The sequence below is a fragment of the Scyliorhinus torazame genome, chromosome 2, assembly GCF_047496885.1.
Source record: "Scyliorhinus torazame isolate Kashiwa2021f chromosome 2, sScyTor2.1, whole genome shotgun sequence".
Lineage (NCBI taxonomy): Eukaryota > Metazoa > Chordata > Chondrichthyes > Carcharhiniformes > Scyliorhinidae > Scyliorhinus > Scyliorhinus torazame.
Genome location: NC_092708.1, coordinates 112,678,612 through 112,705,901, shown reverse-complemented (window position 1 = coordinate 112,705,901; position 27,290 = coordinate 112,678,612). Strand labels below are relative to the sequence as shown.

The following is a 27,290-nucleotide window of genomic DNA, read 5'->3' as shown; positions in this document are numbered from 1 at the left end:
AATGATCAATTGCGTTCATGTTCGACAACAAACAACGAGGTAAAATCAAAAATGATATGATATTACGGTGGAGGATCGAACTCTCCACCTACAATTATACTATCTTATACCGGCCAGGTAAGCTCAATGATCCTCCTGATGCCCTGTCCCGTAGTACTTGTGCCAACGCACAGGATGACCGATTGCGGGCACTACATGACCTTTGTCACCCGGGCGTCAGGCGGTTCTACCACTACATCAAGGGCCACAACCTGCCCTTCTCAGTCGAGGAGGTCAAGGCCATGACTAGGGACTGCCAAGTCTGTGCGGAGTGCAAGCCGCATTTCTACAAGCCAGACAAGGCGCACCTAATCAAGGCTACCCGCCCCTTTGAACGTCTCAGCATTGACTTCAAAGGGCCCCTCCCCACCCACAACCGCAACACGTATTTCCTCAACGTCATCGACGAGTACTCGCAGTTCCCCTTCGCCATTCCCTGCCCCGACACGACCTCCGCCACTGTCATCAAAGCGTTGCACGACCTCTTCATGCTGTTCGGTTATCCCAATTACATTCACAGTGAGCGGGACTCCTCCTTCATGAGTGAGGAGCTGCGTCAGTACCTGCTCGCCAGGGGCGTTGCCTCGAGCAGGACGACCATCTACAACCCCCGGGGGAACGGACAGGTGGAGAGGGAGAACGCGACAGTTTGGAAGGCCGTGCTGCTAGCCCTCAAGTCCAAAGGCCTACCAGTCTCCCGTTGGCAGGAGGCCCTCCCTGCCGCACTCCACTCCATCCGGTCCCTTTTGTGTACTGCAACGAATGCTACCCCTCATGAGCGGATGTTTCTCTTCTCCAGGAGATCTGTATCCGTGACATCGCTTCCATCCTGGCTCCTGTCCCCGGGAGACGTCCTGCTCCGCAAGCACGTGCGGACCTCTAAGGCGGAGCCCCTGGTGGAGAGAGTCCGTCTCCTCCACGCCAACCCACAGTACGCATACATAGCGTACCCCGACGGGCGTGAGGAGACCGTCTCCATCAAGGACCTGGCCCCCTCTGGGGCCCCTGCCGCCTCCACCCCGCAACCTCCACCCCGCTCCCTCTCTGCTCCCGTCGATCCCTCGGCCTGTTACTACTCCGTGGATGCCTCATGCAATTTTTGAAGGGGAGACCAATTAGTCGCTAGAAAACACGCTCACCCTCCCACGAGGGTGGGCTGGTGGGCTCCCAACGCTGGAGAGCCAATGGGAGGCCTGAAGAGGTCAGCAGCTCCCACCATCAGTGTCGGGAATGGCCATTGCCTGTAGGGAGAGGACGCCGCAGATAGAGGCGCCCTCTGAAGACTTTGCAAAAATATGAGAAAAAATCTTACCACAGCTGTCTGACTGCTATTGTGGAGGAGAAACCACATGTCCACGGGATGGGGGAGGTCAGAAATGTTTACTGGAGCGATGGGTCTCTGGTCTGCTGCAGTGAAGTTGCCTCCAACTACACCTGGGCCATGTTTTAGCCATGGTGCAGGCCTGACTGCCAACTAGAATATTTCAGTCAGTATCTGCACCGTGGCCTCAATAAACCTTTTCATTTGCTCCCCATGCTTGCGAGCATCCACTTCAAAATGGTTTAGGGGAGGGAATGTGCTGGCAAATCGGCTTGCCATCCAGTGCCGTGAAATAGTGAAGGCATCCGTTGCTGTTCCTACATCTGGGAGTAAGCTAGAGTTTTACCAGAGGCTGAGGAGGAAACTTGTGCTTCTCACGGTTTCTTTCGTTTCCTGGACTATTCTGGGTACTGCCCCCAAAAGTACCTATTGAGACTACAAGTTAAGCCAATTGACGTCGGGTACAACTGGGCAGAATGGGCAATGAGCACACTCCAACTGTCTGTATCTGAAAGTTGCAATCAAAGTTCTACAGTTGTTTCAGGTGAGCAAGCCCATTTACAGATCCACATGTAAATTGGATCAGATAGGCCTCAGGCTGGATTAAGAGGCTGTTGGAGTGAGCATGGTGATGGGAAGGGGGAACAAAGTGAATTGGGCAGGCGAACCCACATTGGATTCCTAACATTGGGCAAACTGTCCCTTATGATCCCTAATTAATTCTGGTGGTTAGGGCCTGATGCAGGAATCAAGGTAATGAGGCTCATTAATGCATTACGCAGTCAATTATCCCTGAATCCTCCAGAACTTAATGGTGGTTCCAGGATTCTCCCAAATTCATACATCTTTCTTGCACCCCACGAAGGTTGCCCAAATCCGGTCAGATTTGCCTGTGCTTTGTGCATGATTGAGGGACCTGACATTGGGAAGTGGGGGGCCCTGAAAGACAACACACTTCACCTGTCAAAAAGAACAAAGAACAAAGGAACAGGCCCTTCGACCCTCCAAGCCTGAACCGACCATGATGCCCTGATTTTAAAAAAAAAACCTTCTGGCCTTACTTGGTCCCTCTATTTCCTCCCTATTCATGTATCCATCCAGATGCCTCTTAAATGTTGCTAATGTGCCTGATTCCATCACACACTCTGGCAGTGTGTTCCAGGCACCCACCACAAAACTGGCCCCCGCACATCTGCTGTAAACTTTTCCCCTCTCACCTTGAACCTATGCCCCCCTGTAATTGACACTTCCACCCTTGGAAAAAGCCTCTGACTATCCACCCTGTCTATGCCTCTCGATTTTGTAAACCTCTATCAGGTCTTCCCTCAGTCTCCGTCTTTCCAGTGAGAACAATCCTAGTTTATTCAACCTCTCCCCATAACCAACACCCTCGAGACCAGGCAACATCCTGGTGAACCTTCTTTGCACTCTCTCCAAAGCTTTGATGTCCTTCTGATAATGTGGTGACCAGAACTGCACACAATACTCCAAATGCGGCCCAACCAAGGTTTTATATAGCTGCAACATGATTATCCAACTCTTGTACTCAATGCCCTGGCTGAAGGCAAGCATGTCATCTGCCTACTTAATCACCTTGGCCACCTGTGTTGTTACTTTTAGGGAACTGAGGACCTGCACTCCCAGATCCCTCTGTGTATTAATGTTCCTACGGGTTCTGCCATTTACAGTATAATTCATACCCAGATGTGATCCTCCAAAATGCATCACCTTGCATTTGTCCGGATTAAACTCCATCTGTCATTTCTGTGCCCAAGTCTCCAATCTATCTAGATCCCTGTTGTATCCTCTGACAATCCTTGGCACTATTAGCAACTCCGCCAATCTTTGTGTCATCCGCAAACTTACTAATCAGACCACCCACATTTTCCTCCAGATCATTTATATATACTACAAACAAAGGTCCCAGCACCAATCCCTGTGGAGTACCACTGTCCTGTCCTGCAACTGTCATGATATGCGGACACACACAATGATATACAGACAAGCAGCTAGTGGGCACAGAGAACAGGACATGATCAATAAGCAGGCAGGACACTCAGGGGTGGGATCTCACTATAAAAAGCACGAAGCACTCACATTCCGCCTCTTTCCACTGATGAACATCTAGAAAGTCAGTCAAGGGTGTTGTTACAATCTCACACCCCCACCACATGGCTAAGAGCTAGTCTGGTTCAGTCAGACAGAGTAACCACACTTACGTTAGCAGAGAGTCGAACTCACAGAGAACTGTGCTAACTGTGCTATTTGTTCAATAATCCTGATTGAACTAACTTCAAGGTCTGGAGTATCTTTTTGATCTATGCTGCATCCAGTTGCAGCCAGTGTTATACCAGTTGCCTAACACGACATGATACCAGAAGACTACTAATTTAAGGTGGCTAACCTCAGTCCATTCCGTGACGACCAGCAAATGTATCCCAGCACCATGGAGAAGATTCAGGCTCCTCACCAGCTCAGGACCTCCGGCAATCTCAGTGCCAACTGGCGGACATTCAAGCAAAAGTTTCTGCTGTACATCACAGCCTCAGACTTCGAGGGTGTGTCTGATGCAAGAAAAATCACGCTTCTCCTCTCAACAGCGGGTGATCAAGCCATCAAACTCTTCAACTCGTTTAACTTCACCAAAGGCCAGGACAAGACAAAGTTTCAGACCATCCTGGACAAGTTCGATAGTCACTGTGAAGTGGACACCAGTGAAATCTTCGAGCGCTACATATTCAAACAACGTCCACAAGGTAAAGATGAATCTTTCAATGCCTTCTTAACTAGCCTCCGCCTGCTAGCGCTGTCCTGCAACTTTGGTGATATTGCTGACTCCATGATCAGAGACCAAATCGTGTTTGGAGTTCACTCTGATCCTCTGAGAGAGCAGCTCTTAAAAATCAAGCACGTGACCCTGCCAGTCGCGACTGAAACATATACAGTGCATGAGAATGCAGAAAATCGGTAGTCCCAATACAAATCGGCTGAAAATGAGAAACTTGCCTCCCATGAGTCAGTGAGTGTGCAGGCCATCTCCCGGATGCAGCGCTTCAGCAATGAAGCCAGCGGCCACCTCGCGCGCTTTTCCCGGAGCCCCACGCATGCGCGATGCAAATGGGATAACGAAGCGGCCGACACCCACACTGGGCAGGTGCAGACGTCTGCCGACCGCACCGCGCATGTGCGACGACGTACACCGACGTCATGACGTGCCCGAACTGTGGCAACGCCCACTTAAAAGGACACTGCCCTGCAAGAGGCAGGCGATGTTTAAACTGCGGGAAGCCTGGTTACTATGCAGCCTTGTGCAGGTCTGCACCACCAGTCAGAGGCCAACGCTCCCAATTCCGACGACAGTGCTTTCAGAATGTGGATAATTACAGGATTCTGATCCTGGCAGTACAATGGATCCAGAGGACGAGTGCCTGGAGTCCGCCTATCGAGTGGGCATCATTACCACACGTGAACATGCCACACCTAACTCATCTCGCATTCAGTCCATCCTCACTGTGGATTCGGAGGAAGAATGGCGTGCGGTGATGCAGCTCAACCGCTGCTCCATCCAGTTCAAGCTGGACACCGGTGCTTCTACCAACCTCCTCTCACAGGCAGACTTCAAACGCATCAAGAAGCCCCCCAAGGTCCTTCCAGCAGCCAGCCAGCCCCTGGACTATAACGGTAATGCCATCACGGGGTCCTGCCATCTACTCGTCTCCAACCGGAGTACCCATGCACGGCTAAGGTTTGAAATTGTCAAGCTGGACAGGGCATCCCTACTGGGCGCGCATGCCTGCAAAAAGCTAAACCTGGTGCAGCGGGTTTATTCAACGACATCCTCCAATGTGGATCTTCAAGCTGGCATTGATGACATCCTCACTCAGCATCCAGATGTGTTTGGCGGGATGGGCACTTTGCCATATCGGTACAAGATCCTACTGCGACCTGATGCTAAGCCAGTGGTCCATGCACCACGCCGGGTCCCGGCTTCGCTGAAGGAGCGCCTGAAGGAACAGCTCAAGGAGCTGCAGCAGCAGGGGATCATTTCCAGGGTAACCGAACTGACTGACAGGGTCAGCTCGATGGTGGTGGTTGAAAAACCCTCTGGAGACCTGCGCATCTGCATTGATCCCAAGGATCTCAACCAGAATATAATGCGTGAACACTACCCCATCCCGAAGCGGGAGGGACTCACCAGTGAGATGGCACATGCACGGTTTTTCATGAAGTTGGCAAATCCAGCTGGGTGAGTCCAGCAGAAGGCTCTGCACCTTCAACACACCGTTTGGTAGGTACTGCTATAACCGTATGCCGTTCGGCATTGTCTCGGCATCGGAGATATTTAATCGTATCATGGAGCAGATGATGGCGGGCATTGAAGGGGTTCATGTGTACGTGGACGACGTCATCATATGGTCCACGACCCCTGAGGAGCATGTTTCCCGTCTCCAGCAGGTATTCTGCCATGTCCACGCCAATGGCCTGAAGCTGAACAGGGCCCAATGTTGCTTTGGCATGTCGGCACTCCGTCCCTAGGAGTGGGACGAGATTCTCCGACCCCCCGCCGGGTCGGAGAATCGCCGGGGGCTGGCATGAATCCCGCTCCCGCCGGTTGCCGATTTCTCCGGCACCGGAGATTCGGCGGGGGCGGGAATCGCACCGCGCCGGTTAGCGGGCCCCCCCCGCGATTCTCTGGCCCGGATTCAGGGCAGCACGGTAGCATAGTGGATAGCACAATTGCTTCCCAGCTCCAGGGTCCCAGGTTCGATTCCGGCTTGGGTCACTGTCTGTGCGGAGTCTGCACATCCTCCCCGTGTGTGCGTGGGTTTCCTCCGGGTGCTCCGGTTTCCTCCCACAGACCAAAGATGTGCAGGTTAGGTGGATTGGCCATGATAAATTGCCCTTAGTGTTGGGTGGGGTTACTGGGTTATGGGGATAGGGTGGAGGTGTGAGCTTGGGTAGGGTGCTCTTTCCAAGAGCCGGCGCAGACTCGATGGTCCGAATGGCCTCCTTCTGCACTGTAAATTGTGTGTATGGATGGGCTGAAGTCCTGCTGCTAGAATGCCTGTCCCGCCGGCGTGGATTAAACCACCTACCTTACCGGCGGGACAAGGCGCCGCGGGCGGGCTCCGGGGTCCTGGGGGGGGGCACGGGGCGATCTGGCCCCGGGGGGTGCCCCCATGATGGCCTGGACCGCGATCGGGGCCCGCCGATCCGCGGGCGGGCCTGTGCCATGGGGGCACTCTTTCCCTTCCGCCTTCGCCACGGTCTCCACCATGGCGGAGGCGGAAGAGACTCCCTCCACAGCGCATGCGCGGGGATGCCGTGAGTGGCCGCTAATGCTCCTGCGCATGCGCCGCCCAGCAATGTCATTTCCGCGCCAGCTGGCGGGGCACTAAAGGCCTTTTCCGCCAGCTGGCGGGGCGGAAATCAGTCCGGCGCGGGCCTAGCCCCTCAAGGTTAGGGCTGGGCCCCCCAAGATGTGGAGGATTCCGCACCTTTGGGACAGCGCGATGCCGGACTGATTTGCACCGTCTTTGGCGCCGGTCGGCGGACATCGCGCCGATACCGGAGAATTTTGCCCCAGATCTCTCAGCAGGGCGTGTGCCCCGACACAGACAAGGTCAAGGCCATCGCAGCCAGGAAGGTCCCGGAAGACAAGAAGGCGGTATTGCGCTTCCTGGGCATGGTCAATCTTCTGGGCAGGTTCATCCCAAACATGGGCTTACACACCACGGCCCTACGAAACCTAGTGAAGAAGTCCACTGCCTTCGAGTGGAAGGCGGCCCATTAGGCAGAGTGGTTGGAGCTGAAAGCCAAGCTCACCACTGCACCCGTATTGGCATTTTTCGACCCAGACAGAGAAACAAAAATCTCGACCGATGCGAGCCAGGATGGCATCGGTACGGTCCTGCTGCAACGCGATGACGCTTCATCTTGAGCACCGGTTGCCTACGCATCAAGTGCAATGACGCCCATCGATCAAAGGTATGTACAAATCGGGAAGGAATGCCTGGGCCTTCTCACTGGCATTCTCAAGTTTCACAACTATGTCTATGGCCTGCCGACATTCACAGTCGAGACGGATCACAGGCCCCTGGTCCACATTATCCACAAGGACCTTAATGACATGACACCTTGGTTGCAGCGCATCCTCCTCAAACTCAGAAGGTACGACTTTGACCTGGTCTACACGCCTGGCAAGGAGCTCATTATTGCCGATACACTGTCCCGCTCCATCACCGTGCCTAGTGAACCACTGAACGTCATCCGGCAAATTGAGTCACAGGTGCAACTGTGTGCTGGCACCCTCCCGGCATCTGATGAGAAGGTGATTCGTATCCGTGAGGAGACAGCCAAGGACCCCCTTTGCAGTGTGTTATGCAACACCTAGCCAATGGCTGGCAAAAAGGGCAGTGCCCTCAATTTCTCAATGTAAAGGACGACCTGACGGTGGTTGATGGTATCCTCCTCAAACTGGACCGGATTGTAATTCCACTCAGTCTCCAGAGCTTGGTGCTCCGTCAAATCCATGAGGGCCACCTGGGTGTGGAAAAGTGCAGACGCAGAGCCAGGCAGGCTGTCTACTGGCCCGGGATCAACCAGGACATCACGAACATGGTCCTTAACTGTGCGACCTGTCAACACTTCCAGCCAGCGTAGAGTAAGGAGACACTTCAGCGGCATGAAATCGAAACCTCTCCGTGGTCCAAGGTTGGCATCGACCTCTTTCGTGCAAATGGTTGTGATTACGTGTTAATCATTGATTAATTTTCCAATTACCCTGAAGTCGTGAAGCTCTCAGACCTCACATCTCGGCCTGTCATCAAGGCCTGTAAGGAGACGTGCTCCAGGCATGGTATCCCACTCATTGTCATGAGTGGCAATGGCCCGTGCTTCAGCAGCCATGAATGGTCTCTGTTTGCCCAGTCGTATCACTTCAAACACATCACTTTTAGCCCACACTATCCGCAGTCAAATGGAAAAGTTGAGAAAGGCGTGCACAGAGTGAAGCAGCTCATCTGCAAGGCTGCGGATTCTGCGCCTGACATTCACCTTGCGCTGCTTGCGTACAAGGCGACCTCACTGCTCAACTCCTGATGAACAGGGACCTGCGAACGACACTTCAAACCATACATGTGCCCAACCTGGATCACCTCCCGGTGCTGCAGAAGGTGCAGCAACTCCAAGACCGGCACAAACAGGGCTATGATGCTCATGCCATCGATTTGCCCGTGTTATCCCCGTCAGACTCGGTTCGGGTCAAGATCCTTGATGGAGGCTGATCAGCTCCAGCTGTCGTTGTTCGACAGGCTTCCCTCCCGCTCGTATGTTGTGCGTCTGGCTGATGGTTCTGTTGTGCGACGAAACAGACGGGCACTGCGCAAAGTTGCCTGCCCGCAACCACATTCTTCTCCGTTTACTTCTGTTGTTTTGCCACCTCCTGATACCTCAACTCACGAGGCCACCAATCAGGCTTCAATCCCGCCCATCAAGGCGCTGTCGTCCGCGCCACCACCTCTCCGGCGGTCGATCAGGATCAGCCACAGAGACTGGACTGATGAACATTTGTTCTGTTTGCTATGTTCTGTGTTCTCGCATTAAGCAGCTGTTTTCACATGTCCATATGTTCACATCCACTGTATGTATATATGTTAATATTGACCTATTCTTGTAAATATGTTCACATATGTCATCCAAACATAAAAGAAGGGGAGATGTCATGATATGCGGACACACACACATAATGATATACAGACAAGCAGCTAATGGACACAGAGAACAGGACATGACCAATAAGCAGGCAGGACACTCGGGGTGGGATCTGACTATAAAGGCACGAGGCACTCACACTCCACCTCTTTCCACTGATGAACATCTCGAGAGTCAGTCAAGGGTGTTGTTACAATCTAACACCTCCACCACATGGCTAAGAGCTAGTCTGGTTCAGACAGAGTAACCATGCTTAAGTTAGCAGAGAGTCAAACTCACAGAGAACTGTGCTAACTGTGCTATTAGTTCAATAAACCTGATTGAACTAACTTCAAGGTCTGGAGTATCTTTTTGATCTATGCTGCATCCAGTTGCAGCCAGTGTTATACCAGTGTACCTAACACGACACCAATCTCATTCACCTCCATCACTGGTGAAACCCTCCATGTGATCCCTAACTTGCCCTCAACTCACCTGTCCCCTGGTGTCCAGCATTGGCCCAGAGGCTGGGCCTCAGTGCACAACCAGCAGCAGCCACCATTTCCTCATGGTGCTGCCTGTAATGGAGAGCTCTCATTTGCTGGCAACTCTCAGTGGAAGGGATTTCCACCACTGGGGTCCTGAATACAGGGGAAGGCCCAACGCTGGCTAGTATAGTGCCAGTCTTGGTTTCTACAACTGATAGGCTGAGCCCACATCAATTACATTAAATTCAACTGAATGAGACTTCAGGGTGACACAGAAAGATTTTACATATACCTCCATTCAAATAGAAAGCAGATTCATACAACTTAATATTCCATAGTAGGAACATTGGAACAGGAGTAAGCAGTTGAATTCCTTGTGCCTGTTCAGCTATTCAGGAGGTCACGTGGTGCAATGGGTAGCATCCCTGCTTCTGAGCCGGAAACTCCGGGTTTGAGTATTCCAGGAGTGATGGCCACAGAAGGTGGGTTCCTAATGTGGCCAAAACAGGTTGGTTAATCAACCTGCAAATCCTTCTAATAAGCTAATGGCTAGTGGGGAGTCTACTGGTTAGCCATGCTTGATGCAGAGTGGCTCAAGCCATAGTCTCTGGCGTTTAAGAAAAACAAGCTATGGAAACAGATGCAAGCATCTGCTTTGTCTGCCACACATGCCACTCGGCCTTGGAAGAGAAAGGAAGTTCCAGCACTCAATTAGATCATGGCTGAGGCCCGAAAACATTTCTGCTGTAAAAATGTGATGTCTTGACAACCTGGTAGATAAAGGCGCAGCCTAATGTAACATTATGCTTTATAGACTGTAGAGCAACAATTACTCACTCAAGTCGAGAAGTGATGAAGTCAATCGAGGCTTTATTAAGCACGACTTGTTCCCCAGCAGCTCAGTTACAGAATGCGGCTGCTGGGAGAACTCGAGCTCTTATACTCCGCCTTCTGGGCGGAGCCAGCAGGCAGCAAATCCAACCAGGACCCGGGACCTGTCAGCCAATAGCCTCTCGGCTTCACAGGTACTGTACTACCCCTAATACACACCACCACATAGACCAGAAGGTCTCAGCTTTGTTCTTTGTTTCTGAGTTAGCTGATTTCAGCTGGGGCCCTACAGATCAGCCATACTGTTTCTGCATTAAGAAGGAAAAAAATGTTGTGCAAAAGTATCGAATTAAATGCTCATAATATATATTCGCCTCAAACAAAGAAGCCATTTAAGAGACTATCCTACAATACCAAGCTTTAGGTATTCAATTAGCCCATAAATTATTACCTAAGTTGTAGTCAGCTGTGCAAATTCTCCAAAAATATATCACGTACCCTTTAGAAAATACAAAGTTCATTTATGGAAGAAAAAAAAAACACATTCAGCAAATAGTCCCAAATGTTTTGGAAATCCATGAACCCCTTCAGAATCCCATAAACTTACAATGTCAAAATCTTCTAAAGACATCGGTCCCTGTGGATGTTCTCATTTCAGTTTTAAAAAAATGTATTTTATTCCAAACATGAATAAACAAGAACAATAATAAATACAGCAAAACCATCAACAGCATATAGTTTGTACAATGTTATCCCATTTTACCCTTTATCCGCCCCTTCCCCTGCTGCGAACAATTCTTCAAGCACTGTCATGAACAATCCCCACCGTGCTTCGAATCCCTCCTCCGACCCCCTCAACTTAAATTTGATCCAGATGTAGAAAGTCACACAGGTCCCCCAGCCAGGCTGCCACTCCCGGTGGCGTGGCTGCCTTCCAATTTAGCAAAATCCTCCGCCGGGCAATTAGAGAAGCAAAATCAATAACATCGGCCTTTTTCCCTTCAACCAGCTCCGGCAACCCCGAGACCCCAAAAATCGCCACCACTGAATCTGGCCTGGCCTCTAGCCCTACAAGGGCAGCACGGTAGCACAGTCACTAACACTGTTGCTTCCCAGCTCCAGGGTCCCAGGTTCGATTCCTGGCTTGGGCACTGTCTATGAGGAGTCTGCACGCTCTCCCCGTGTCTGTGTGGGTTTCCTCCGGGTGCTCCGGTTTCCTCCCAAAGTCCAAAGATGTGCAGGTTAGGTGGATTGGCCATGCTGAATTTCCCTTAGCGTCCAAAAAAGATTAGGTGGGGTTACACGGTGGAGGTGTGGGCTTAAATAGAGTGCTCTTTCCAAGGGCCGGTGCAACTCTATGGGCCGAATGGCCTCCTTCTGCACTGTAAATTCTATGATTCTATAATAATTTTGGGTAATGTCCCAAACACTGCTTCCCACTACTTGCCAGCTTCTGACACCCCCAGAACATGTGCACATGGTTCGCCAGCCCACTCCCACACTTTGCACACACATAACCACCCCACAAAAGAACCCGCTCAACCGTGCTCGCGTTATGTGTACTCTGTGCGCCATATTAAGCTCATCCGCGCACAAGAAGTAGCATTCACCAGACACATAGCTTCGCACCACAGACCCCAATCTATTTCCTCTTCCAGCTCCTCTTTCCACTTATATTTAATCCGCGCCACTTGAGTATCTAAACCCTTCCCAAGCCACCTTAAATTGTAGCATCTTTAAGTTGGTCTTCAGCCCCACCTCATTCATCGGAAATATCTCACTCTTCCCTACGTTTAATCTATATCCTGAGAAGGCCCCAAACCTCTCCAGTATTCCCATGATCCTGGCCATACTTTCAAGCAGATCTGACACAAACAACAAAAAGTCGTCCGCGAATAGCGATACCCGATGTTCCCCACTCCCGCTCACAATTCCCTGCCACTCCGTAGACCTCCTCAGGGCCATTGAACAAAGAACAAAGAAAAGTACAGCACAAGAACAGGGCCTTCGGCCCTCCAAGCCTGCGCTGACCATGCTGCCCGTCTACACTAACATCTTCCACACTTCCGGGGTCCATATCCCTCTATTCCCATCCTATGCATGTATTTGTCAAGATGCCCCTTAAACATCACTATCGTCCCTGCTTCCACCACCTCCTCTGGCAGCGAGTTCCAGGCACCCACTACCTTCTGTGTAAAAAACTTGCCTTGTACATCTCCACTAAACTGTGCCCCTCGCACCTTAAACCTATGCCCCCTAGTAATTGACCCCTCTACCCTGGGAAAAAGTCTCTGTCTATCCACTCTGTCTATGCCCCTCATAATTTTGTAGACCTCTATTGGGTCGCCCCTCAACCTCTGTCGTTCCAGTGAGAACAAATTGAGTTTATTCAACTTCTCCTCATAGCTATTGTCCTCCATGCCAGGCAACATCCTGGTAAATCTCTTCTGCACCCTCTCTAAAGGCTCCACATCCTTCTGGTAGTGTAGCGACCAGAATTGAACACTATACTCCAAGTGTGGCCTAACTAAGGTTCTATACAGCTGCAACATGACTTGCCAATTCTTATACTCAATGCCCCGGCCAATGAAGGCAAGCATGCCGTATGCCTTCTTGACTACCTTCTCCACCTGTGTTGCCCCTTTCAGTGACCTGTGGACCTGTACACCTAGATCTCTCGGACTGTCAGTAGTCTTGAGGGTTCTACCATCCACTGTATATTCCCTACCTGCATTAGACCTTCCAAAATGCGTTACCTCACATCTGTCCGGATTAAACTCCATCTGGCATTTCTCTGCCCAAGTCTCCAAACGATCTAAATCCTGCTGTATCCTCAGACAGTCCTCATCGCTATCCGCAATTCCACCAACCTTTGTGTCATCTGCAAACCTACTAATTAGACTGTGGTAAACCACTGTTGCACCTGTAATAGGTGATGTACGGTAGGACCTGTACTACAGGTTCGCCGGTAGTCCCTGCCTGTATAAATATGCATGTCCTCCAGCCAGCAGCCATTTCGCCAGCTGCTGTGGGAGGCCACACATCTGATAGCAATAAAGCCTCAGTTGGATTCAACTATCGTGTTTTGTTCAATTGATCGTGCCTCATGGACCAGTTACATTTTCCTCCAGTGCCAAGGGTTCAATGCAATTAGCAATGGTGACAGTTGACATCCCTGAATCGGACCTCTGTGTAGCTCAAAACTTTGTGAGCTCATTCCATTCGTGGCAACATGTGCCACTGGGACTGTATATAACAAGCGTACCCATGCCACAAACCTCAGTCCAAATCCAAACCTGTCCAGAATTTCAAGGAAATACCTCCAGTCCACCCGGGCGAAGGCCTTCTTTGCATCCATGGAGACAGCAGCCTCCGGCACCTGCCATTAACACATTCAAAAGCCTCCTGATATTACTGGACAGCTGTCTGCCTTTTACAAAACCCATGTGGTCTTCTGCTACCATCTCTGGCACACATCCCTCCATCCTTCCTGCCAACACCTTGGCCAACACGTTCACGTCAGTATTTAACAACAAAATGGGCCTATATGACCCACACTCCAACGGATCTTTCCCACTTCTTGGGATTAATGTAATCAACGCCTGCGTTAATGTCTCTGGTAACTCTTGCTTCCCCACAGCTTCATTAAACATCCCCGACAAGTGCAGTGGCAGTTCTATTGCAAACGCCTTGTAGAACCTTGTTGGAATGCCATCGGGCCCTGCTGCTTTCCCTGACTTGATTCCCCTAATACTTTCAATCACCTCTCAGGCTCAATGGTTCTCCCAATGTTTGCCTCTTCTCCTCCTACAGCCTCGAGAAATCCAACCTATCTAGGAACCTTCCCATGTCCTCTCCTGTTCCATCTGCCCTATATAACTTCCCGTAATATCGCCGGAACGCATCATTTATCCCACCCAGTTCTGATACTACCTCTCCCCTTTCCATTCTTACTTTTAAAATTTCTCTGGATGCAACCTGCTTTCTTAGTTGGTGGGCCAGCAAACGGCTCGCCTTCTCCCCGTACTCGTATTACACCCCTCTGGCCCTTAACTGCCCTACTGCCTTGCCCGTCATCAGCCTGTCAAACTGCCCATGCAACCTCATTCTCTCCGCCAGCAGTTCCTTTGTAGGGGCCTCTGCATATCTCTTGTCCACCTCAACTATCTCCTCCAACAATTGTCAATACTCTATCCTCCGCAATAATAATAATAATAATAATAATAATAATAATAATAATAATAATCGCTTATTGTCACGAGTAGGCTTCAATGAAGTTACTGTAAAAAGCCCCTAGTCGCCACATTCCGGTGCCTGTTCGGGAGGCCGGTACGGGAAGAGCCTTCTGTCTCTGTGCGCTTTAAATTAAATAACCTTCCCTCAGGCCACTGCCTTCAACGCCTCCCAAAAAGTGGTCGCTGACAGCTCCCCGTTCCGGTTAATGTCCACATACTCCTCAATTGGCGACCTCACCTTCTCACAAAAACCCTTGTCTGCCAAAAGACCCGAGTCAAACATCCAACCCTGCCTCTGGATCCGCCCCTCACTAAGTCACCTCTCATCCAATCCGGCGCACGGCCAGATATTTTGATTCCCGCTTACTCCGCCTCCACAAACCCTCAACAACACTGCCCGGCGCACCACAAAGAAATCAATCCTCGAGTATGTCTTATGTACATGTGAGAAGGAGTATTCCTTCTTCCCCAGGTTCCTGAACCTCCACAGGTCAACCATTCCCTTACGTTCCATAAACCCTCCCAGCTCCTTTGCCAACTTCAACCTTTCCAGTGACTTGGGGCATGACCTGTCCACCCTCGGCTCCATCACACAATTGAAATCTCCGCCCATAATCAATTGGTGTGTATCTAGGTTTGGATTACACCCAGCAGACTCCACATAAATCCCACATCATCCCAATTTGGTGCATATACATTGACTAGCACCACAGACGTCCCCTCCAGCACTCCACTCACTATTAATAATCTTTATTATTGTCAGAAGTAGGCTTACATTAACACTGCAATGAAGTTGCTGTGAAAATCCCCTAGTTACCAAACTCCAGCGCCTGTTCAGGTACACAGAGGTGGAATTCAGAATATCCTTCTAGGGGCTGGTTTAGCACACTGGGCTAAATAGCTGGCTTTTAAAGCAGACCAAAGCAGGCCAGCAGCACGGTTCAATTCCCGTACCAGCCTTCCCGAACAGGCGCTGAAATGTGGCGACTAGGGGCTTTTCACAGTAACATCATTTGAAGCCTACTTGTGACAATAAGCGACTTTCATTTTTCATTCACCTAACAAGCAGGTCTTTCGGGACTCTTTCCCGGGTCCTGTACCTCCCTAGAACTGCATTCTCTTATTCACCAAAATGGCTGCCCCCCATGCCTTTGCTTCAAACCCCGCATGGAATACTTGTCCCACCCATCCGTTCCTCAGCCTAATCTGATCTTTGACTCGGAGGTGCATCTCCTACAGGAAGATCACCTCCACCTTCAAACACTTCAGGTGTGCAAAGGCCTGGGATCTCTTAATCAGTCCATTTAACCCTCGAACATTCCACGAAACAAATCGTATCGGGGGTCTATGCCGCCATTCTCCTCTATCACCCGCCATCATCCTTAATCGGCTCAGCTTCTCCTAATGCCCCCCTATCTCGGGCCCATCCAAGATAGCCCCCTCTTTGTCCATAACCATGCTTGATCTCCACCTTCGCCGCATTGCAATTTTCCTGCCCATCTTGCCCCTCCCCCTTCCACCCTCGCCTCCCACTCCCCCTCCTCTCCTTTCCCCCTCCAACTACTTCTCTCAACCTCCTCCCCTATCTCACCTCTGTTCACTAGCATTGCCTACAAGCTTATAAACCTGTAACTTGAAAACAAAAACACAACTTGAGGAAACAACTTTCGACGACAAACATGATCAAAAGAACTCCGCTATCCTCCAGTAACAAACAACAATTGTACCCTTCAAACCTTATAGATGCCGCTCCCTCCTTTTACACCAACTCTCAGATCTCCCCCAGCTTGTGGTCTCTTATAGATTTGTTTGCTTCTTCTGGCATTTCAAGTTAGTATTCTTGGCCTTCATAAGTGACCCACAATTTCACAGGGTATAAAATCCCGAACCAAATTTTCTTCCGGTATAGGACCGCCTTGGCCTTGTTGAAGCCCATATGCCTCTTCGCCAGTTCTGTTCCGATATCCTGGCAAATGCGAACCCAGTTCCCTTCCCATTCACAATAATGCTTCTCTCTGCCCATTGCAAGATTTTTCCTTTTCCAGAAATTTGTGCATTCGCACAACCATCGCCCGTGGCGGCTCCCCCGCTCTCGGCCTTTGCCTTAAGGACCTGTGGGCCCTATCTACTTCTGGGACCCTTTCCAGCACTCCTGTTCCACCAGACCAGCCAATATCTTTGTTCCATGTTTTGTGGCGCTCATCCCCTCCACGCCTTCTGATAGCCCTATTATTTGAAGGTTTTGGCCTCTGGACCTATTTTCGGCTCCTTAACCTTCACCTCGAGCGATTTACATAGGTCTTCCAGGGCTCCCACCTCCGCCTCCAAGGATCCAATCCATTAGGATGTGAGAAAATACTTTCAAAAAGTAACTCATTCATAACTTTATAACTTCTGGAAAAATAACTTCACACAGCCCTATAAAAGTGTCACTCATTCAGACCCTTACAAGTATCAACAGTAAAAACTGCAAGGGCATAACATCTATTTAGCTTATGCTACTAAACATTGTGCAATTGACAGAATAGATCAGGGAGCAAGAGCTATCAATTAAGCAATGTTTTTCCTGGGGCACTATAGGCTATTGGATGTCTAAGCTCTCAGCCTAGCCCCATTATGCATTCTTGGCTAATAACTATGAAGTGGCATGAGTTAGCATGGATGGGATGTGAGGGCTGTTCTTTATTTTGCTGTGCTTATTACAACCGGGACAAAGTCCCAGAGCATCAAAGTAGACCTTTTAAGCAGCCAGTCTTGGCACTTTACAGCAATTGTGGCTGCCTCCCATCTGTTTATGGGGCCGCTGGACTCAACTCCAGTTAGAGTTCACCCACCTGCACACCTTTAAAAAAAATAAAATTGAGTACCCAATTCCTTTTTTCCAATTAAGGGGCAATTTAGCGTGGCCAATCCATCTACCCTGCACATCTTTGGGTTGTGGGGGCGAAACCCATGCAAACACGGAGAGAATGTGCAAACTCCACACGGACAGTGACCCAGAGCCGGGATCGAACCTGGGACCTCGGCACCGTGAGGCTGCAGTGCTAACCCACTGCGCCACCGTGCTGCTCTTACCCACCTGCACACCTACCCCCAGAATGGAAATCCTGTCTTTGCTGGCACTTTCTCCCGAGATGGATGGGCTGAGCCAGGAAATTCCTGACTTTTGCTATCAACCTTGAGGATTAAAATCCAGCCCAATATACCTTTCAAATCTTTAAATCACCTTTGTAATTCAAATTTACACTACCTTCCAATTTCAAATAGTTCTGTGTAAGCTGATTCAAAGTTATCCTTCCACGGAATCCTTGAGTTATCACTTGTTGGCTCTGAGAAGAGATGACAAGAAATTAGAAGGAACAGTTTCTGAAGGGGAAATTGAGCCAGGATTGATTCAGTTAACATAATTAAAGAAAATCAAATAACAAAAGTCATTGAGACCAATTATACCCAGAATTGTGATGGTTCACTATCTGATCTGGCCGACAAGTTAACCTCACCAGATTAACTATGAGTTTAATTAGTTAATCGTTGGTTGTTGATCAGACAGTGAGCATGATTGTAAATTTGGGTCAGAAATTTACAATTATCTGAATGTGGGCAAATAGTTCTGCAACTCAGTTCTACCAAACCTTGTCTGATTTAGGATCAGGTAAGTCTAAGTCTAAGAAGATAAAATGAATCTGAAATTGTTTTCATGAGCTGAAAAAAGCAACAATGATCCTCAGTGAAGCTTTGACAAGTATTTGAGAAGAATTTAGTCTCGGTATAACTGAATTCTCACATTCTTATGAACAGATCTCTTGGAAAAGCTTCATTACAGAATCACCAATACCTCACAGGTTGCAAAATTTCAGTGTCACCTCTGGACAAGCGATCTTTCACATTTTTCAGACAAAGCATTCTGTGTATTATTTATTTTGAATCTTTTCGTTTTCGGAGTAAACATAAAGAGCAGAAATGATAAATTAGTGTTTCATTTTTCAGAAGTGTTCTCAGTGAACAATTTCTTACAGTTAGGTAATCCAAATTCAGCTTCACTTACCATTGCTGCACGACAGGGTTACAAAATCAGATGGCTCGCTTGGTGAGCTGATTCCCCAGGGATTACTTGCACTGACTCGGAACTGGTACTGACAGCCTGGAAGCAGGTCCTCAATCACAAGGTAGGTGTCCAAAGTGGATGCCACTGATTGCTGCCATGCCAGTGTTCCTAAACATTGAAGGATTCCTATATTATTTTCTTCATTCAGTGCAAATACTTGTCTTTCATCAACTATATTATTGTCTTCATTTTAACAAATCATGGCATCTAAGCTAACATGGTAGGCAGGACTTTGTTGGATTTTACTGGTTTTCTGACTAAAGAGGGAAATTGTGAAAAATCACTGCCAAACATAAAAGATAAAAAGTTTCTTTAGCTTCTGCATTACATCAAAACAGTTTATGAACGGTTACATGTACATTCTTGGTTATATCATTAGTCCATTAAGGTTAGATGTTGTTCAAAATGCAAAAAAAGAGTTACTTAAAGTGATGACGGTGGGGAGGCAATGACAAACATTCATTGAGTGCATGGGGCAACTGCAAGTCCAAAGATGTGCAGGTTAGGTGGATTGACCATGCTAACTTGCCCTTAGTGTCCAAAAAGGTTAGTTGGGGTTACGGGGATAGGGTGGAGGTGCTCTTGCCAAGGTCCAGTGCAGATTCGATGGGCTGAATGGACCGAATGGCCTTCTTCTGCACTGTAAATTCTATGATTGCATCGCATTTACATTCTATGAACAATCATTCATTCCTGTCTGGCGCAAAAATAAAACAAGAAAGGTGGCCAAATCATTACAAAGGAAATTAGAGATTGTATTAAATCCAAGGAAGAGGCATACAAATTGGCCTGAAAAAAACAGCAGACCTGAGGATTGGGAAATGTTTAGAATTCAGCAAAGACAGAAAAAGGGATTGATTAAGAAGGGGAAAATAGAGTACGAGAGTAAACCTACAGAGAACATAAAATCTGACTGTAATAGGGCCCTTCGAGCCTGCCCAGCCATTCAATATGATCATGGCTGATCATCCAACTCAATAACGTGTTCATGCTTTCCCCCCATATCCTTTGATCCCTTCAACCCAAGAGCTATGTATCATTCCTTCTTGAAAACATACAATGTTTAGGCCCCAACTGCTTTCTGTGGTAGCATATTCCACAGGTTCACCACTCTCTGGGTGAAGAGATTTCTCCTCATCTCAGTCCTAAATGGTTTATCCCATATCCTTAGACTTATGCATGACCATTCACTTCATGGTCGCCACCGGAAGTCTAGAGGGGGCTTTTGATGTAGGTGCCCCTCCCCCCACCTTCCCACATGAGATTGGGGATTACAAATATTTATTTTTTGCTCCCTGGCACCCGCCAACCTAAACATTGAGGCTGGGTGGGAAAAGTCCCTTAAATGACCATTTCAGCTTGGTCTCAGAGGCATGGACCCACTTCCTGTCTGAGGCCCTGCCCGTCCCATCATAAAATCGCATCTGGCTCGACGTGGGCGGTTCCTGGAGAGAATCCTGTCCATGCAATTTCATATCCTCCCCGCACTTCAAAACACATCTGGGGGGTGGGGGGCTCCTAAAATTCAGGCCCAAGTTTTTTCCTTTTATTTTCTGTCAACGTGCTTTTGAAATTACTTTAAATGCAGTGGACCATAAATAAACTGAGATGAACAGGAAAGATACCGCTTCACTCCTTGCAGGAGTAAATGGGAAGAATGGGAGACAGAACACTATTCAAACATTTTATATAAACATTTTGTTTATAAAATGCTATTGACATGCAATATTCTGGATAAAATGCATTGTGTCATGGATTACCTTCTTCTCTGTATTCGACAGTGTAACTGGAAATGGTGCAATTTCCTGTACTTGCTGGAGGTAACCATCTCAGGATAACAGAGCTATTGCTTCTCTCCTGGGCAATCGGCCTGCCTGGGGCTGCTGGTACACCTGAAAGTGGGGAGAAAGTTAACAGGGCAGATACAGGCCAATAAATCACAACTAAAAGTGATTTGCGAGACTAGAAATTAGTTTCAGTATTTGAGGCAAGGATGAGGGAGTCAAGAATTTTAAATAGTTTAGTGAGTTGCTGTTTGAGGTGTCTTGCTGCAACACAGGAGACTGAGATAACCATTTTCCTCTTCGCATAACACCCGAGTGCTAAACCTAGAATATTTATTGCGGCTATAAAAATATCATTGCCAGCATTTACTTGACTGCATTATTAATAATTTGCCCGCTTTCCATTGTAGCTTGGAGTGAAAATCCTGGGGCCCCATTAATGGAAAGGAATTATAATCCCATATTATGTTTTGGTGAAGCATTATTAAAGCAATACCTTTTAGCTGACATCCTGCTCACAATATAAAATGACACTCATGCTAACGCTTGGTGGTCATTTGAAAACACAACTGGGAAAAATGCACAGAAAATGTGGGGAAAACTCCCCAGGTCAGGCAGCAGCTGTTTAGAACTGAAACAACGGCTGTGATTCCACTCCACCCACCACCGGCGGCGGGTCTTCCGGACAACTTGCCATTGGCTGCCGGCGGGATCATCTGGCAGGACCAGAAGATCACGCCGATGGAAAGGGCTGGAAAATCCCCCCCTTTAACTCTGTTTCTCTCCATGGATGCTGCCTGATCTGCTGAGTTTCCCAGCACTTTCTGTTCTTAGTTCAGATTTCCAGCATCTGCAATGTTTTACTTTTGTTCCAGTGGGGAAAATGCATTCAAGCAAGTGAGTTATTATTATTGGAATGGTAGGAACATTAAAAGGGGCGTTCCTTTTCCAGAAGGTTTCTTTTTTTGTTCCAACTCAGTTTCAATAGAAATGAGATTAACGCCTCTGGTAGAGTACACAGCATGGTAATGGAAACCTCCCCTTTACTGGTTTGTTCATCAGAGTAACTAAATCCTGGCTGGTAAATTACAAGTGTACTGCAAACATAAGCAACTGGCTCATTTATTAATGTAGTGCTTGCCTTACCTCTTTGTAATCACAGATTTAAAGCTCAATCCAATCCAGCCTCACTCTCCAGTGACCATTCCCAAATGCAAATTGGATCTGAGCTGCCAATATTTTTTACTGTGTAAAATAGTCATTAAACTGTCAACCGGCCAAATACCAGAGCAATTCTACTTCATTAATATCCCAAACAGGAGATTCAAAAATAGGGAGCGATTTGAAGGAGAAAATGTTTGTCAGAAGTTAGATACAGAAAATGATTTGAAAAATTGAGTTACCCTGCACTTTGATTGTAGCTGAAGATGATGTTGATCCTATTTCATTCACTGCCAGACAGCTGTAAATTCCACTGTCTTGAGGCATGATATTACAAATTTTAAGCATAACCTCTCCAGAGTCACTATAAAAATGAAATCAACAACATGTTCTTTTAGTGATAGGAAAGCTGACAAATTTTCACAAGCAATTTAATAAATACTATTAAGTAGATCCATATTTGGTGAATCTCACACCCAATTCAAACAAATGCAGCCATTCAGATCACCCATTTTGTCCCCACATCATGTACAATTGTCCTATTATGATTCAACTCAACTTAATTCAGTCCTTGGAAGAAATTAATAAACAGTAAAATTTTCCAGAAAGGTAAAGTTTTGTTTATTTTGTGGACCTTCAGATGATTTAACAAAACCACAGGACTACAAATTGAACATTATAAATCTGTAGTATTCATAGAATCACTACAGTACAGAAGGAGACCATTCTCCCCATCATGTCTACACAGACCCTCTGAAAGAGCACCTTACCTAGGCCCACAACCCCATCCTATCCCCATAACCCAATAACCCCACCTAACCCTTTGGACTCTGAGTGGCAATTTAGTATGACCAATCCACCTAACCTGAGCACCCGGAGGAAACCTACGCAGACACGGGGAGAATGTGCAAACTCCACACAGACAATGACCCAAGGCCAGAATTGAACCCTGGTCCCTGGCGCTGTGAGGCAACAGTGCTAATCACTGTGTCACCCTTAATCACCCTTAATTCAATCTAATCAGTTAGGTTGGGGGCTGGGGTCAGGGGGTGGAAATATGATCTGTTTAGATGTGTAGTTACCAATTTCCATGCTTTTTCTTTATGTTCAAAAACACATTAACTGGGTGGGTAGGCAGTTAAAATCTCTCAGATTATTTCCCCTTCCTGGAGCTTCTGGGAGCCACCTGATTGGGAGTTTTGATTGTTCTCATGAGAAGGTGCCAAAGACATCCTCTCTCAATATCCTGACATCCAATCCAGCCCCTTACCCGATATCAGTAGGCAGCCTCTAGACTGCGTGGTTTACTACCACTTCCCACCAACCTCTTCACCAGAACAGCCAGTAAAATAGCTGGTGAGTTTGAATCCTGGAATTAAAATACTTGGGATCTAATTTCTGAAACAGTGTTTACTCACATTGCTTATCCATAGAAAACTAGCCTGGTGTTAAAATCAGACCTAACTTCTTTGCTTCCGCGCTATCCCTGCTCTTCAACATGTTAAAGATTACGGGAGCCACTGGATGAGGATCTTGAGGACCAAGATGTCCGGGGCATTGACCTTAAAAGATTTACAATTCCACACCATTGATATGACGTGCAAGTACTAGATATGTTCTGTAATCCAGGTGATGGAACTTTGGAAGAGCCCACAATGACCTGTGTAATACTATCACAGGGGGTATGGCATGACAAGTGGGACTCCCAGCTAATTGTCCAGGTCCAGGATATTGATGCAGCCTCTGGACACCATAAGGTGGCTTTAAGCTACTTGTTACTTTCAGAGTGGCGACAATGACTGCTAAATAGATAATTTAACCTTACCCTATATTGAGGCTTCCTGGACTTAATTGGGACGATTGTACCAGCAATAAAGCCCTGTGACACGTTAAGTCTCAGAGTTAGGTTGAGATTGGTGTATGACACAAATTTGGCTTACCCGCAGGTCATCTAATATTCTATGATATTTGTTGCAGTGTCTGCAATTTTGAAATTAAACTAGACCCTGCTGCCTGTGTCCTAACACAGGCCAAATCCCGTACATCCATCACCCCTGTGCTAGCTGACCCACGCTGCTCGTGGTTAAATAATACTTTGATTTAAAAATTCTCTTCCTGGTTTTCAGATACCTCTTTTGCCTCACCCCTCTAATTCTGGCCTCCTGGTCTTAATTGCTGCACCACTGGTGGCTGCCAAGATCCTAAACTCTGAAATTTCTACCCTAAACCTCTCGTTCCTCCTTTAATTCACTCTTTAAACCCCCATCTTTGACTGAGCTTTTCTTCGCCTGCCCTAATATTTCCGATATGGTTTGGTGTTATATTTTGTTTTAATAATGCCCCTGTGAAGCAACTTAGGACACTATATTACACTGAAAGCGTTCTAGAAATACAAGTTGTTATTGTAGTATACAAAAGCACAATTTGTAGAAAAGTGATTTAGAAATTCTGAAGGCAAATTTTAAAGCCAATGGAACTGAACATCTTTTTCACGGCAACATTCCCCTCCCTGTGTAGCACTTATTGACATGTTGCAGCCTCCTATAATTCTCAGGTGATTCTCAGTATAATTTTGCTTTTAATTCATTAAAGAATAATCAGTATTCTGTTTTATTCCCAAACCTTGACAATTCCACATATGAAGCCGAATGATGTGTTCATAATCAGGCTTTAAAAAAGCTGCAGCATCAATATTATTGAATTCTTCATGTAAAACAAGAAGCACACATAATCCAGAAAGTTAATTTGAAGAAACTGAAGTTTTTGGAAAATACATTTTAGCAGCTTATGGAATTAGATATAATTTATTTTGGGACAGAATGAAATGAACAGATTCTGAAAATTAGCAGTTAATTTTCATTTTAATATGGCTGAATTAAATGTGTGATTAACAGTGGGACTAGAGTTGCTGGCAAAGATCTTGGCCATGCGCGTAGAGGATTGTGTTCTGGGGTAATAGGGGAGGACCAGATGGGATTTGTGAAAGGACAACACCTGACGTCCAACATTAGGTGGCTCCTAAATGTACTAACGATGCCTGCGGAGGGGTCCAAGGTCGAGGTGGTGGTGCCCATGGACGCAGAACAGGCCTTTGATCGGGTGGAGTGGAAGTACCTGTGGGATGTCTTGGGAAGGTTTGGGTTCGGGCAGGGATTTGTGGATTGGGTCCAGTTGTTATATCGGGCACCAGTGGCGAATGTAAGGATCAACCAGGCCCGATCAGAGTATTTTAGTCTGTGCAGGGGGACAAGGCAGGGGTGTCCACTCTCCCCACTCTGTCCATAGAGCCTTTGGCAATGGCGCTGAGAGCATCGAACATTTGGCGGGGGATAGTGAGGGAGGGGGGATGGAACATAGGGTCTCACTCTACACGGATGATTTACTCCTTTATATAATCGCAGGAATTATGGGAATACTGGAGGAATTTGGTCAGTTCTCAGGTTACAAACTGAATATGGGCAAGGGTGAGGTCTTTGCGATCCAGGCAAGGGGGCAGGAGAGGAGACTGAGGGAGATGCTGTTCAAAGTGGCGGATGCTGTTCAAAGTGGTGGAAGGGAGTTTTAGGTACCTGGGCATTCAGGTGGCAAGAGACTGGGGTCGGCTTCATAAACTAAATTTGGGCAGGTTGATTGAGCAAATGAAAGGGGACTTCCGTAGGTGGGACGTGCTCCATCTGTCATTGGCAGGGAGGGTACAGACTGTGAAGGTGACAGTCCTCCCGAGATTGCTGTTTTTGTTTCAGTGTCTCCCAATCTTCATCCCCAAGGCATTTTGTAGTAAAGTGAACACGGCGATCTCGGGTTTTATATGAGTTTTATCTGAGGGTGAAAAAGGCTCGTCTTGAGCGGGGGTGTGGGGAGGGGGACTTGGCCCTTCTGAACTTTATTAACTCTGACTGGGCGACCAATATTTCGATGGTTAGGAAATGGGTAGTGGGGGGGGGTTTGTATGGGAGTGAGTGGAGGCAGCATCTTGCAAGGGCATGAGTCTGAAGGCTTTGTTAACGGCACCTCTGCCGTTCTCGATGGCTCGTTACTCTACAAGTCCAGTGGTAGCGGCAGCCCTGAGAGTTTGGGGGCAGGTGAGGCAGCACATAAGACTTGAGGGGGCGTCGGTGGGGTCACCGATTTGTGAAAGCCGCCGGTTTGCTCCGGGGGTGGGGGGGGGGGGGGGGGGTGCTGGACAGGGGCGTTAGGAGGTGGGTCTTCATTAAGGAGGGTTTCCCGAGCCTGGAGAAGCTGGAGGAGGAGTTTGAGTTACCGGGTGGGAACGGATTCCGGTACCTGTAGGTACGGGATTTTGTCCAGAGGCAAGTTCCAAGCTTCCATCGCCTCCCTCTAAGGGGACTACAGGATAAGATGATGTGTAAAACAGGGGTTGGGGAGGGTCTCGGAAATGATGGAGTGGTGATGGAGTGGGAAGGGGTCCCAATCGGGGAGGTGAAGAGGAAGTGGGAGTAAGAGTTGGGAGGGGAGTTGGAAGTCGGGCTATGGGAGAAGGCCTTGAGAGTCAATGCATCCTCGTTGTGTGCCAGGCTTAGCCTGATCCAGTTCAAGGTGGTCCACAGGGCTCATATGACTGTGGCCCGGATGAGTAGGCTTTTTGAGGGGGTGGAGGACAGATGTGGGTGGTGTGGGGGAAGCCCGGCGAATCATGTACATATGTTTTGGGCTTGTCCGAAGCCGAGGGGATTTTGGCAGGGATTCTCAGAAGTCATGTCAGAGGTCCTGGAAGGAAGGGTAACCATGTGTCCAGAGGCGGCAATATTTGGAGTGTCGGTAGATCCGGGAGCCCAGGAGGTGAGAGAGGCCATCATTCTGGCCTTTGCCTTCCTGGTGGCCCGGAGACGGATCTTGCTGCGATGGAGGGATTCGGAGCCTCCAAAGTCAGGGGTGTGGGTCAGTGACATCGCAGGGTTTCTCAGGCTAGAGAAGATTACGCTCGTTAAGGGGTTCATTACAGGGGTTTGCACGGAGGCGGCAGCCGTTCGCCGACTTCTTCAAGGAAAATTGACTGTCATCGGGGGGGGGGGGGTGAAGAATAAGGGCAGGGAATCTAATATATGGGTAGCTAGGAGTTAGGGCGGGGGGAAGTTGGGTATGTTATTGTTGGGTTTTTGCGTGTGTTGGTCCGCTCTGTTGTTTAGAATGTTAAAATATTTACAATTATAAATGCTTCAATAAAATATTTTCTGAAAAAAAGAATGGGACTAGAGATTGTCTGATTCTCTTGCCATTCAACGTGAACTTCTGACAGGTGCCATTCCTATCTACCTGGTTGATTTACACTCTCAACCTCCAATGCCTGCAAATAGACCAGAAGGCTTGGGAGCAGAAGTTACCCATTCGGTCATCAAGACTTTTTTTTCGCACTTCCGGTTGCGGCTCTGCTGAGCTAAGTCACACGTTCGGCAGCTCCCGCCAGAAAAGGATTTTTTGGGCTCTTTTTAGGGGCCCCAGCAGCATTTGTTCGACGGTTCCCAGTGTGGGAAGGTGTCAGTACGATTTCCCTGGCACTGTATGGATTGGACCATGAGTGGAGTGGTGAAAAAAGTGATTTTGGTGCAGCGAAAAGTGCGAGGGAGGAAAATCAAGATGGTGGCGGGTGGAGACCAGGCAGCGTGGGTGCAGTGG

General features: G+C 48.1%; 1 protein-coding gene across 4 annotated transcripts in view; it reads right to left on the bottom strand.

Moving 5' to 3' along the window:
• The window catches only part of kalrna (kalirin RhoGEF kinase a), a 1,210,365-nt gene that overhangs the window by 27,979 nt on the left and 1,155,096 nt on the right, over positions 1–27,290 (bottom strand). For all 4 annotated transcript variants that reach the window (XM_072475613.1, XM_072475615.1, XM_072475625.1 and 1 more), the window contains 4 exons: positions 21,899–22,020; positions 20,472–20,603; positions 18,652–18,819; positions 17,857–17,935 (listed from right to left, as the gene is read on the bottom strand). In XM_072475613.1, coding sequence (XP_072331714.1) covers positions 17,857–17,935; positions 18,652–18,819; positions 20,472–20,603; positions 21,899–22,020 — 501 coding nt within the window. The remainder of the gene's footprint in view (positions 1–17,856; positions 17,936–18,651; positions 18,820–20,471; positions 20,604–21,898; positions 22,021–27,290) is intronic.